This window comes from Pinus tabuliformis, chromosome 3_1 (genome assembly GCF_031772625.1).
Source record: "Pinus tabuliformis cultivar Carrire ecotype Pingquan chromosome 3_1, CPIR1, whole genome shotgun sequence".
Lineage (NCBI taxonomy): Eukaryota > Viridiplantae > Streptophyta > Pinopsida > Pinales > Pinaceae > Pinus > Pinus tabuliformis.
The window spans coordinates 519,924,644-519,938,353 of record NC_142301.1 but is presented as its reverse complement, the minus strand read 5'-3'; the positions used below and the strand labels follow the sequence as shown (position 1 = coordinate 519,938,353).

General features: G+C 35.6%; 1 protein-coding gene across 2 annotated transcripts in view; it reads left to right on the top strand.

The window, feature by feature from the left end:
- LOC149188112 (glutathione S-transferase L3-like) overlaps positions 1–10,237 on the top strand; it is a 49,406-nt gene extending 39,169 nt beyond the window's left edge. The window contains exons 5-10 of one of the 2 annotated variants that reach the window (XM_089411591.1): positions 8,849–8,947; positions 9,181–9,292; positions 9,399–9,475; positions 9,584–9,691; positions 9,796–9,873; positions 10,092–10,237. In XM_089411591.1, coding sequence (XP_089267717.1) covers positions 8,849–8,947; positions 9,181–9,292; positions 9,399–9,475; positions 9,584–9,691; positions 9,796–9,873; positions 10,092–10,115 — 498 coding nt within the window. In that variant the 3' untranslated portion in view covers positions 10,116–10,237. Of the gene's footprint in view, positions 1–8,848; positions 8,948–9,180; positions 9,293–9,398; positions 9,476–9,583; positions 9,692–9,795 lie in introns of both variants that reach the window. The other variant, XM_089411592.1, reaches the window with a different exon arrangement.
- Positions 10,238–13,710: the final 3,473 nt, after the last annotated feature.

Sequence of the window (13,710 nt, the reverse complement as noted above, 5' to 3'; positions counted from 1 at the left end):
TGAACTTCATATCCTTTAATGTTGCACGCTCACCTTTATTTCTTGAGATGTGCCGAGCTCTAACTCAAGGGGCTCCATCAGGCTATGTTCCTCCTGGGTCAAAGAAGCTTAGAACCACATTGTTGACTAAGGTAAAGAAAGAGGTGGACAAAATTCTTGAGCCTATTAAATCAACATGGCCAACATCTGGGGTTAGTATTGTTTTCGATGGATGGACAGATCCAACATGCCACCCACTCATCAACTTCATGGTATCTTCCTTGAATGGACTGGTTTTCTTGAAATCAATGGATGCACTTGGACAATACAAGGATGCACAATATATTGGTGAGTTGTTCATTAAAGTTATTGAAGATGTAGGTGTTGATTCTTGTGTGCAAATCATTATAGACAATGCACCTCTTTGCAAGGTTGTTGAAATAATTGTGGAAATTGAATATCCACAAGTATTATGGACACCTTGCATTGTCCATTCCTTGAATTTAGCACTTAAAGTTAAAACTATTTCTTCTGATGTGCCTTGGATTGGAAGTATTATTGAGGATGCATGGCATATCCGCAACTTTGTACAAAATTATACAAATTCCCTCACAATCTACAAGGCTTACACCCATTTATCATTGTTGAAGATTCTAGATACATGGTTTGCCTCTTCATTCATCATGTTGAAGAGGTTGAGGGAGGTCAAGACCGCTCTTAAGGCCATGGTTATTTCAAAGTTTTGGTATTTTTGAAGAAATTCAGTTCAAGCAACCTCAAAAAGAATCAAGGACACAGTGTTAGATGATGTTGGTGGGAGAGGGTAGATCTTACTATTAAGATCATGGACCTGTTGATGGCCCAAAATGACCACGTCAACATTATAAGGGAGACCACCTGGTCGGGAACTTAAATCAACTCCTTTTCCATTTGGAATGGTGGTTATGACTGGTTCAGTTGGGTCCAGTTACCCTCTCTCTTACTCTGATGGCTTATAGTATATCTATTACTTACCAAAAGAGAAGAGACATCAGATCTTCCTTCTTGCAGAGCTCGTGCAAGAAAGTGATCCTTAACTTGAATTAATGGCTCAGCCAAGCCACTCTAAAATCTACCCCTTGTGTAAGAGGAATTCTAGAATGCAATATTTAAAGCTAAATGCAAATCTATCCTAATTAACATAAAATAAATCCTAAATCCATCTCGATTGAAAGAAGGATTAGTCCCCCTCACAACCAAGAGCAAGGTAAAAAGGGGATTTGTACTAGCTTTGAATTTGGAATAAAAATGAAGTCAATAAGCCAAGGAAATAGTTCCAAGAGTTATTACTAGTTCAAGCAAGTATATGTATTCAACTATCTGATGAACAGTCATCAGATCTCTGGTGCACATACATCCAAATTCAAATAACATGCGTTCAAATTAAAAGATATGATTGCATTAAGGAAATATTTCTCATAAAATAATCATTATTAAAACCAAGATAAACTTGACATGAATTTGCTAAGTAGTTAACAAATACGTCCTGCTTATCTATTCAAATTCATAATTTAACATGATAAAAATTAGATCCATCATTAAAAGATAACTTTCAAATGATTAAAACAAGCATGCATTAAATTAATTCACAATAGTGCAAAACTTCAAAAACAAATACTTATATGGATCAAGAATTATCTCAAATTTTATTAAATGCAGACCACCGATCAACCTCTATCTCTGACAATAGTTTGCAAGAATTAAAGATCTGATCAAAGTCTTTGAGTACATGAAATTCTCAGAAAATTTCATGATAGCATGAAATTTTCAAAGCTGAAATACATCTCTTTTAGTCTCCACAAGTCTGGTCCAAACTAGCTAATTCTCTACAAAAATCCTGCTCCCTATAGTAGTGCAAAAAACCCTCTCTATGCAGAGAATTTCCTCCCTAAGTTTTAGATCTAGAACGCCGGCCCTGCCCACCCTAGCGGCCCAGCCGGCCCGGGGGTGGCAGGGTTTGACTCCATGAGTCGGCCCCTGCCACCCCCGGGCCAGCTGAGCCGTAGGGGTGGGTGGGGAGGGAGCAGCCCCGTGGCCCAACATGCTCTGGGGTGGGCGGGGGTCGATTTTAGCAATCGACCCCTGCCACCCCAGGGCTTGTTGGGCCATGGGGGTGGGAGGGAAGGAAAGCTAATCAGCCCTTGCCACTCGGGCCTTTTTTTTCAATTTTTTTTTTTAAATGATTTATATTATAATGTTTTTTTTTTAATTTTATTTTATTTTTTTTTATTTTTAATTTTTATTTTAATGTTTAATATTTTTTTAATATTAATTTTTTTTTTATAACTTCAAAAAAATTGTTTTTATTTTTTTATTATTTTTTTTTCTTTTCTTAAATTATGTTGTATTTTTGAAGTATTTTATATTTTTTTGTTCTTTTGTTTAAATTTTTAAATTTTACGACTAAATTTTGATTTTTTTTTACACTTTGTAGTTTTTTTTTTTGTCTTTTTTTTTTATATTTGATTTTTTTGTCACTTTTTTCAATATTTGAAAATTTGTTTTCTTTTGTATTATTTTGATTGTTTTTAGTTTTTTTTTTTTTTTTGAATTTTATTTTTTTTGATATTTTTTAGTTTTTTATTTTTACAAGTTAATTTTGTCTTTTTTTTTCCTTTTTTATTGTTATTTTTTTCTTTTTTATATATTTTTTTATATTTGATTTTTTTTGTCATGTTTTTCTATTTTATTTTTTATGTTTTATTATCAACATGAATGGTGGGCTCCAGTATTGCAGCAATAATGCTGCAACTCTTGGGACTCCCTTCTTTACTTTTATCAACCCGGTAGTTCGTAACAAACTTGGAAGCGACGGTGCTGTATGCACAAGTACTAGCCCTTGCCGCAGCTGTCACTTGGTCAGCTGGCACAAGTCCGCTAGGGGCTTAATCCAACTTCTATGAGCTCTTAGAAGAAGCTTTTTAACTGATGGATGAAAGCTAACTCAAAGGAAGTTAATCTACTTGCGGAAAGAACTGAAAGCCAAAAAGTAACGCAAACCCTAATTCTACCAGCTAGTCCTATTGGTGCAAAGGAGAGAATGCAAACTACTGGAAGAGATGCCATTACTTCTATGAAGGTAAAATACATGTGTCTAGACTAACTTTATCTGAAGAAAACATCTTTTTGTATTTTTGAATAAGTTATTAGAATTATCAAGCATGTGCTTTTAACTGGCTTTTTACTATGCAGGGGTGGATCAAGGAGGAGAAATGCTTGGAAAAGGTTGGGAAGGTTCATAGAGGGTCTAAGGAGTCCCTAACACCCTTCCGAAGAGTTTCACAAAGTTTGGCTATCAAAAAACCTCATTTGTGAGCTTCTACAGGAAGTCTGCAAGGGTTCTACAGGATGTTCAGAGATTTCTACAGGATGTTCAGAAATTTCTACAGGATGTTTAAAAAATTGGATTTTGGAGGATGGGTGAGTGAGGGAAGGTGCATGAATGGATATGGAGGTAGGATAGGGGTCTGAAGTGGCCCAGGGACTGGTGGATGGAGTGGTTAGAAGGTGTAGGTGGCTAAATTGGCTCAAAGAAGGCTGAAGCAATGATTGCACAAAAAGGTAGGGTTACATGGACAAAAGGACATGTGTGAGACAAGGAACCTAGCTAGGAGATGGAACAACTGGCTTTGATGAAGCTTAGGCGGACGAGGGAGTGGTAGAGATGCCTTGCACAATGTACATTTAATCGAATCAACAACGTCTTACAAATAATCAAAGTCCTAGCTAATCAATCTAACTATCAATAAAACGAATGAACATCAGCTTTATTTGGACAGAAAACCATGTACATCAATCATGCAAAGACACATTTCAGAGATCTGAACCCATAACTAACTTCTGCAACTGAAAACAGTACTCTAAGGATTGCATGGTCAAGCAAACTAGTGTTTTTGTTGGGGCAGCACTGTTTCTTCAGTTCCAGCCCCTGATCCAATAAGGATGAGGCGAAACAGAGAGTGTTGTTGACCCTTTTTTTGGAGCTTCTTCCTGTTATTATCCTACCAATCCATTTTAAACATCTGAAGCAATTCTATTCATAAACAGTGACCTATTTAACCAACACAACTAAATCTGCCCAACAGAAATACGTTTCAAATGCATAAAAGGAGAACAACGATGCATAAAGGAAAGGTAACAGTACAAAAAGGAAGCCCTAGGCTCTCAGGTTGGGCCCAACCCTGAGAGCTATGGCTCCTATAGAAAACTCAGAGTTGATATAAAATCGGACTGCTTCTCATTATCAAAAAATAGTCATAAGTCAAGAGTTATGCCCAAAATGGCTACAAGAGAACAAAGTAGAGCTAACAGCACTGTAGTGCAAAATATGCAATGGTTTCCAAAAGTCCCTCACGAATGCTGAGGCCTTAACATTTATACACCACGAGGGCCCTAGCTGGCCTCCTAAATCTATGGGACTTGACTGCCCAAACTGTGAGTAGACAGCTCCTTCCAAAATTTGCTTGGCTGCCTTCTAGATCCGGTTTTGGTGGCCTTTGGAGCTCGGAGTTGGGGGTGAAGATCCCGAGGAATGCTATTTAATGCCATAGACAACCCCCCTTCGAATCCTCACCCCAAGCTTGGCTGTCTTCTAGCCCATGATTGCTCGGTTTTGCTCCAACATGTGTCAAAAAACCTGAAATGAGCACGTGTTAGCCACCTAGGAAGAGTGACTACCCTCATTCGTACAAATGACATAAACATACTGAAAAATAATGCATAAGCTATGAAAAATGAAGGATTGAACAAGGATAATTAGGCCACATGAGCCCAACAAGTTACCAAATTTTGGGCTCATCAATGAAAATCACCAACATTTAAAAAAAAATATCTACACTTAACACAATAGAAAATTTAAAGTGTAAAAAATAAGCCCTCTAAACAAAAAGGGTTGATATTGCATCAATGCTTTTCAAAATCAAGATGAAAATCACTAAAAAAAAAATGTTCATACTTGATACATAAAAGAATATAAAGTGTCAAAAATAAGCCCTCTAAAAATTGTCTTGATGCTACATCAACACTTTTCAAGATAAGCATGAAAATCACTAACATTTAAAAAAAATGTTCATACTTGATACATAAGAAAATTTAAAGTGCCAAAAATATGCTCCAAAAAAAAGAAGTTTATTCTGAATCACCACTTTTTAAAATCGAATGATTTTTTGCTACCTCAAAAAAACAAGTACTAGGTAATTTTATCGTTTGATCGGTAACTATATTTTGGAACCTTTGATTGGATGTTGACTGAATTTCTGGGCAGAATTCTGGGCATTGACCAAACCTATTTGACCATGTTTGACCAAACCTATGTCAAAGGTTTAATATCTTCGTTGCCACAAGATGAGATCAATTCTTATCTTCCAAGCCCTAAAATTTGTAGCACCTTTCAGCTTATTTTTTGTCTCAATAGAGGGAGCTATCTAATCAAAGATTTGGTTATAGATGGATTGCAGAAGTAGGTGTCTTCAAAACTGATCTCATTGCCCTTTCCTTCACCAAAGTTCTGATACCATGTTGACTTTTCAAGTGCAATATAAACAAGCACAATTTTCTACTACAGATAATTACTTCTAGTGATATTGTTCTTCCTTTAGCATTCCACATCATTAAGCAGTTATACTTCAGAAAATTTCAATCATAAATGCAGTAGAGCAGTAGAGATCACAGTAAAATAAGCATGCACAAGAGACACAAAAACTAACAGTCTTTTCTTAGGAGAAATTGTTCAATTCAACAAATGTACAATCTGTTTTTTTTTTTTTTTTTTCAGTCAAACTTGGTCAAAGTTCAAACTGACCACAGAAAACTACACAGGTCAAACTTAGTCAACATATATTTTCACCCTTCTGCTATAGTTAGTCAACTCAGATCAAATAGGCGGAAATCCAGCGCTAGAACTGCCTCAGAAATTCAGTCATCTTGCCCATAAGAGATTTGGTCAACTGTGGTCAAACTACTTAGAACAGGTTGATTCAACTGCCTCAGTCAAACAGCAGTCGAACAGATCAGAAGATGGTTTGGTCAATGCAAGTCAAACAACCCAGGAAAACCTTAGTCAACACTAGTCAATGTTGAGAAATCTAGGGGGCAACAAGTGTAGGTGATTTCTCTTACTTTGATAACTGCTTGTGATGTATTTTTACTTTACTTGATTAACTTCTTCTTTTCTTATTATTATTAGTGTTCTCTATCATCAAACAACTACCAAATCATAAAGAACAATGAGACAATAGGACACAAGATATAGGCAACCATCTAGGGCCAAAACCTCTCCAACTGAGAGGGAAACCCACCAAAGTCCTCTTCTTATAGAACTTTAGTTGACAAATTCCAAGACCTATGACCCTTGAACAAGGCCCTCCAAGACCAAGCCATCCTTCCTTCTTGATGAGATTTCTTTGCATAGCTTCTAGCAACAAACTTCGACCTTCCAACAACTTCGACCTAGTAGCTTCACAACTTTGACCTTGATGCAACTTCAACAACTTCGAACTAGCATCTTCACAGCTTCGATCTAGAGGCAACTTCACAACTTCGACCTTGCAGCTTCACAACTTCGATGTAGCTTCAAAATTTTGTCTAGCCCAGAAACTGTAGAAACCCTAACGAAAGAGAGAGAGAGGGACCTAAAAACTTCGATCTTGATTTTCTTCTTCTTCTTTGTCCTTTTCCATCTTCCATCTTTAGGAGATCGAACTTGCTTGCGTGAGTGTGCAAATGAGGTCAAATTCCTTCTTATTTATAGGCTTGAGAGGGGCACGAATTGCTATATTGAGGCCGACTTGTCCCTTCATGTAGGCCAACTTGATTTTTGTGCCATGACAAGGTCTTGGAGGGTCTTTTGACTCTATTTTTGACTCAATACATTTTTCTTTACAATATGTAACATGCCCAAATGGGTCTTCAATACATGACAATGACTCAATTGACTTTATGACAAACCCAAAAGCACTCAATGGGTGCTTGACCTAAAAATAAATTTCCTTTGACCATGAAACCCATGCCTCAAGAACACAAATAATAAATTTATTTTTCTCTTTTCATTAAATACATAAAAATCACGATTACATATGCCATTATGAAGACCAAACCTAGTTACATATTTCAACAGTGAACACAAGTCACAATTCAGGTCAAATTTTGTTGGTCTTCTCTCTCTCTCTCCTTCGCATGTGTGGACAGAAAACAGAAGAATTGATGATCCGAATTGCTTGCCAAATGAGAGAGGTGGAATGTCAATATATAGAGGTCAAATTAGGAGGGCGAGTTTTGACCAAGGGTCAAACCCATTCGTATGGTGGGGCCGACGTGGCTCCCTGGAGCCAACATGAACTCAAAAATAAAAAAATTCTTTCTTTTAATTTTGTTGACTTGAATACCGACCGCAGCTACAAAAATTCAACAATGTTATTCTTGTCGGGTTTAAATGGTTTAAATGCATGGCTTGAGAAGATCAACCTTGAGTTTGTCATGGTTCATCTATCTAATTTTGAGGATTTTGTTAAAATTGTTTTAGCGCAATGGTCAATTTTGACCTTCTTAATCCATCATGAGATGTAATGTAAAGCTATGAATAAGATAGAAGAATTGATGCCACGAGGGGATATATTTGGAGTTAAATCACTTGCTAAGTGAGAAAGTGACCCGTGCTTCAAGACTGGAGTTTGTATGATCAAGGGTGTGCTCTTCTTCTCTTCTTCCTGTAGATTCTGCTGCTGTAATAGTGCTGCTACCTGAGTTAGTCTTTGGATCAGTCCACCTCTTTCTTTCATGTGAAGATTTAATTTTTCCTTGGAGGTTTGAGTGGGACAATGTACAACATTGAGGCTATTTCCTGTTGTGTTTTTGTAATAATTTAAAAATCAGTGATCCCTAACATCAGACTTTTGTTTATGATTTCCCTGAATAAAGTTGTTGCTGTTCATTCTATTTGCATGCTGTGAGTTCTGCTAATGACTGTGTGGGGAAGTACGGCTTTCATCCTCTTAATCAAACATCACTAATTTGGCGGATTGATTTTCTGGACAAGATATATCTTTGGTTCTCTTTTTGCATTCAAGATGTATAGAGCTTCCTTGTGTTAGTTCAGACTCGACTACCCTTACAAGGGCACTAGTTCTATTGAATTCCACCATATCTTCATGAAGACCCTAAGAAACTATCTTGCCATTTTATCCGATTGTGAATCTAAGCTTAAGGGAAAGATTATTGGCATTTCTTAGGTATTTCCATCTTCATGTTCTCAAGAATCAACTGGAAAGAGAGAGGACACCGCTTGGGCAACATTCCTGAGTTGGTTCAAGGCTATTCTTTGGTTCAGGGACTTGAATAATTCAAGTGCAGGTTTAGGAGGCAACAGGTACAATTTGAAAAGTATGTTGCTGTGGATTAATAATTATTATATTTATTATGTTAGTTAGGCCATGATAAGGGTGCAATTTTTGTGGTTTATGTTTAATTCTAGGGTTTCTCAGCTGCAAGTTGCATTTAATGATAGCATGGTGGATGAGATAATGTGCTATGTTTTTGACTTTGCTCAAGTGAAACTGAGTGTTCAAATGCAACTCCAAGCTTATTGGGCATCACTTTCTCACTTGTAATTTGAGATGTCAGCTAGGAGTTTTCAATCATTGCAGTCTAGATATTTCCAGTTTGGTCCTGGACTATGAAAAAGTAACAGACTTGAGTTTAACATAATTAGTATGAGTGACCTACTTGTTGGGTGTGTGTGAAGTGTGATATGTCTAGATTGGTGTCAAATTTCAAGCATGGGATTTGCAAAAAGAATAGAAGAGCTTGCAAACAACTGACTATTTTTAATTTTCAGGTTCCTTCTCTTGAGCACAATGGCAAAGTCACAGGAGAGAGTTTGGATTTGCTTGACTATCTCGACAACAATTTTGAAGGACCTAAACTCATTCCCATGGTATTTGCAGGACTACTTTAATATCGTTATTTTACATTGTAAGCTAAATCAGAAGAGTGTATTTTCAATGCTCAGGAACTTGAGGTCCATCAATTTTAATCATGATGTTGAAGTCCTTTACATTTTCAGGGAAGCAAGGCAGGGTTGGAACAGTATATTTAACACTCTCAAGTTATTATCTAGTTTTCCTGCAGAAGCTAAGCTCTTAAATTTATTTTCATGAAATCAAATAGGATCCTGAGAAAAAGGACGCTGCAAATGAGTTACTGAAGTATACAGACACTCTTATAAAAAGTGCATTCATCGCTTTCAGCAAACCAGACTCTGAGGTTGTGCAAGAATCCGGTAAAAATAATGTTTCCAGCTGCTATATCCACCACTGATTTCCTACCTTCAACGGATTATGAATTACTTTGATTAATGATATAAACGCACTTCCCTATCATGACAGGGCCTGCTTTTGATTATTTGGAAAATGCTCTGGGGAAGTTTGCTGATGGACCTTTCTTTTTGGGTCAATTTAGTGTAGTAAGCCATCTAAATATGAAAACTTTCATTATGTTTTCCATTTGACCTTGTATTCTTTTTGTGTATATTGACTAAACAATTGGGAAACGTTGTACGAAATCTCTGCAGGTTGACATTGCATATGCTCCTTTTGTTGAAAGATTTCAGATTGTGTTTCCAAGGTTTAAGAATTATGATATTACAGATGACAGGCCAAAACTATTGAAATGGATTGAGGTAACTGGAATTATTTTTTATTTGCAATGAATGATCTTGGGTTTTACAAATAGGTCTGTGCTTCTACTGTAAATGTGTCTAATGGCATTCTGGTTCGAACACAGGAGTTGCACAAGATTGATGCATATACAACAACAAAAGCTGACCCTGAGAAAATTGCTGAAACATACAAGAAACGATTGGTATCTCGCCTCTAATGCTAACATAGTTTGGAACAAAGTCGATTCACATACATATTTTCATATATTGTATTGCCATCTATGACATTAGACAAGGGGGATGTTGCAACTTGAGTGATTTTAAGTCTTTTCCTATATTGCATTACTATCTATAACAGTAGACAAAGGGGATGCTGCAACCTACCAGATTGTATACTCATTGTTCTCTGTTTGTTATACAGGCTGATTATCAGAAACAGCTGTGATCGCTAGATGTAGAAATGATCTAGCATTGCATAGATACATGGAATTTATTGTTAGTGCTACAAAATTGCTGGATAGTGGAATTGTTATCTTTTCAACAGATATGGAGGTTTCAAGTCTTAAACAGTAGTCTGTGACGTCATTGTTTATAAGGTGGCACATATTGAATTATAATAATTTAACAAAGTATGGCTGTTCCATTAAGACGTTCAATATGGTGATTATATTTGAGATATTGTTAGTAGATAAGTGCTTTGGGTTGTTATTTGGAGATTAAAATGAAATTTAATTTTCATAAAAATAAATAGTTGGATATTAGTTCTCTTTTTGTTTGCATGGCAGACCCATGAATGTCTATATCTTTGATAAACGAAAACTTGTATCTAGCTGGCAAGGATCTTCTTTATTGCTTCGGAAATGTCTTAAATGTAATTTTAGTTTAAGAGTAAATGCCTGGTTAGTTGAGGAAGAAATGTGATAAATGCTTTTTACGTGTCCAACCTCTGCGTCCAAATCAACACTGTATCCACACTTTATAGGTTTATTTAATATTTCAAATCAGATTGGGCTTCCAGTTTATAAAAGCAATATGCAGGCAAGTTGAAAACTCATCCATGTAAATTTATAAGTAAGAGTTCAGATTTATTTTCTAACTGTTTATTTAATATTTCAAATCAGATTGGGCTTCCAGTTTATAAAAGCAATATGTAGGCAAGCTGAAAACTCATCCCTATAAATTTATAAATAAGAGTTCAGATTTATTTTCCAACCATTTGACATTAATGGACGGGTAAGACATAGCCATCCAGAATTTCAATTTTGTCGAACTGAACTACTCTGCCTACTCATAACCGTGAAAGATTTGAGTTAGGGTTGTGTCTGTTAAGTCGAGTCATTGTCATCTCATGGTTGAAACAAAATCTACTGTGTAACTAATTCGGGTTATGTGCAGATAGGTCACGACTTTTCAAACTCAAAGTACGGTTTCGGTCTAATTGTTAAGTTGTGAAGAGTCATTAACCTCCAACATCGATTTTAGAACCATGGCCACCGTTTCGAGGCTAAAACACAGTAGCAAACCCAATAATTACGACCTCCAATTCGAAACAAGTATGCTTTTGGGACAACGTAATCCGCATAGGATATTAATCATAGACTTACATCAGAAGGCAACATTCTTGGACAATTCTCACAAACCGACACAAGTAAGGAGTCGCCCCCAAAGAGACAAGACACGACGGGTCTAAAACAAATAGAAACTAGCAATTGCCCCAAAAGGTGCAAAGAGAGGCCGATAGTTTTTTTAAATTGGAAAAAATTGTATAAAGGAGGTATTTGTAGATAGCTTCGGGGTTGAGGAGGAATTTGTAATTACATTTTAAAATCCATATAATGTTTAGTAGTGTTTTATAATGATACCAAACAAGGATGGAATTGTTTTTTATTTTTTCTAATAAATATATAATATAATAATAATGTTTTTTTAAAGTATTATTTTTAGTTTTTTTTTTTAAGAAAAAGTAATACCAAGCCATTATTTTTATGTTTAATTTTATTTTTTTTAGTGTTTTAAAGAAAAAATAATAATAGAGTCATTATTTTTATGTTTAATTTTAATTTTAGAGTGCTAGGGATATGGGACTTATGGGTTAACATTTTGAAGAGTTTTGGAGTTTTGAAAAGCTTTGGGGTTTGATGAGGAATTTGTAAATTACATTTTAAAATCTATATAATGTTTAGTAGTTTTTTATAATGATATCAAATAAGGATTTATTAATGGGTTTGTTTTAATTCTAGTTTTATTGGAATGTTAGAGGGAAACTTGTGTTGGTTTGAGGTTGTATTTTTTCCTTGACTTTGGAAAAAGATATAAGGATGGGTTTTAATATGGGATTTAGTAGGACCATCATAAGAATAGGTCTTCTCATTATTCTAGATCTCAATAAAGTGATGAAAGATCATAATGAAAAGAAGGTTTTAAATTATGGTTATCCAAGAAGTACTTTTCTCAATTGTCATTTGTCAACCCAAAATAATGAGGATGAGGTAGGAAAGGCCACATATGGTCTCAATGACCATTGTTCATTTTTGAAAACATTGTGTAGAGAAGTGCTTTGAAGCTTCATCATTTGCAAATGTAGTGCAAAGATATGTAATGACGTGTTCTCTATTTTGGAGGTGTTATGAAGTCGTGAGGATATAGAGGTTGGACAAAGTGAAAATGAAATGAAATGCAAAAAAAACAAGGTGATATTGCATCGCCAATTTGGATTACTCCTTTGGCTCATTAATGGAAGGAGATTAATCTACAGGATCATGCAAAATTTGGTAATCGGATGTGCACGTGTATCCTCATGATTTTCTATTTATAAATTTCAGTATTGATTATGCAAGAGAGCAGGATTGGGTTTTGTAATTTGTCAATTACTTTCTTTGGTTGGAGTTTTGATTATAGTTTAAAATTTGGTATTGCCCTAGTGACTGCAACGTGTAACTATGTGATGATACCCGAGCATCTGCGCTCTTCAGTATTGTTCTGCAATAGTTAGAGCTAAGGTTTTCCAGAGATTAAAGTAAGTCTCACTACTCATTTAGAATGGCGATTGAGATTCAACGGCCCAGTTTCAAATGTGGTCTACATTATCAATTTAGTATTTCATAATCGGCATGGCCAAACTGTCTACTTTGATTTTCACAAATTCAATTTCAAAAAACAGTGTTTGCAAATATTTATTTCAATTGTGGATTGGTTTCATGGTAAACCAAAACAGAAAATCGCTTTCCTTGCACATATATGCTGCCCCGAATTGTTATCATTATCAGTATTATTATCTTCTCCCAACAGCGACAGAATGACGGATATATGCACAAGAGAAGAACCAAAAAGACAAGTACTCCAAGATATCCACTGAAAAGAAGCCTATAATCACAGAATCATTACTGCAGTAGAGTGTTTACATTGTTACTTTAGCTCTCAGAGGCCTCGAGTAAACTCTAGGTGCAAATTTCAATAGTTTTGCACAATCATGTATGATTTAATAAATATTGAGGTTTGCAGCTCAACATCTTTTTTATCTCTCTCAATGCTTAATAGATCCAAGTAAAGGTGAAGCTATGCTAGTTTACAGTTGTTTGAAGTTAGGAAGAAAGGCAAAAAATGTCATCATATTTTGACTATATGGTAATTTAAAAAAAAATGGCATTGGTTCATTTTCCATTTTTATATTAGTGTTATATACACACACAAAGATCTCCTGCACCCCAAACTGTAAAGCTCCTCACTTCTCTTGACCCAAATACAAAACTCAATTGATTTTTATAAGTCTATAAGTGCATGCTTCAGTCCAAAAATTGGCTCCAAACAGCTCATACAATATAATAAAATATGGTTATACAGATCTGTGCAGGTGTCAAGTGAATGAAAGAAAATTTACCAGAGGGGTTTTGTACCCAGCAATGTGCATACTGAATATGTGCTCAGAATTATCCCACAACTAAATGTCTGTTCATCCTCAACTCTTTAGGGCCCAACATGTGCCAAAAAGAACAATCTCAAAAGATTGCATGTCAGCCAAAAATAGCTTGACTTAAAATATA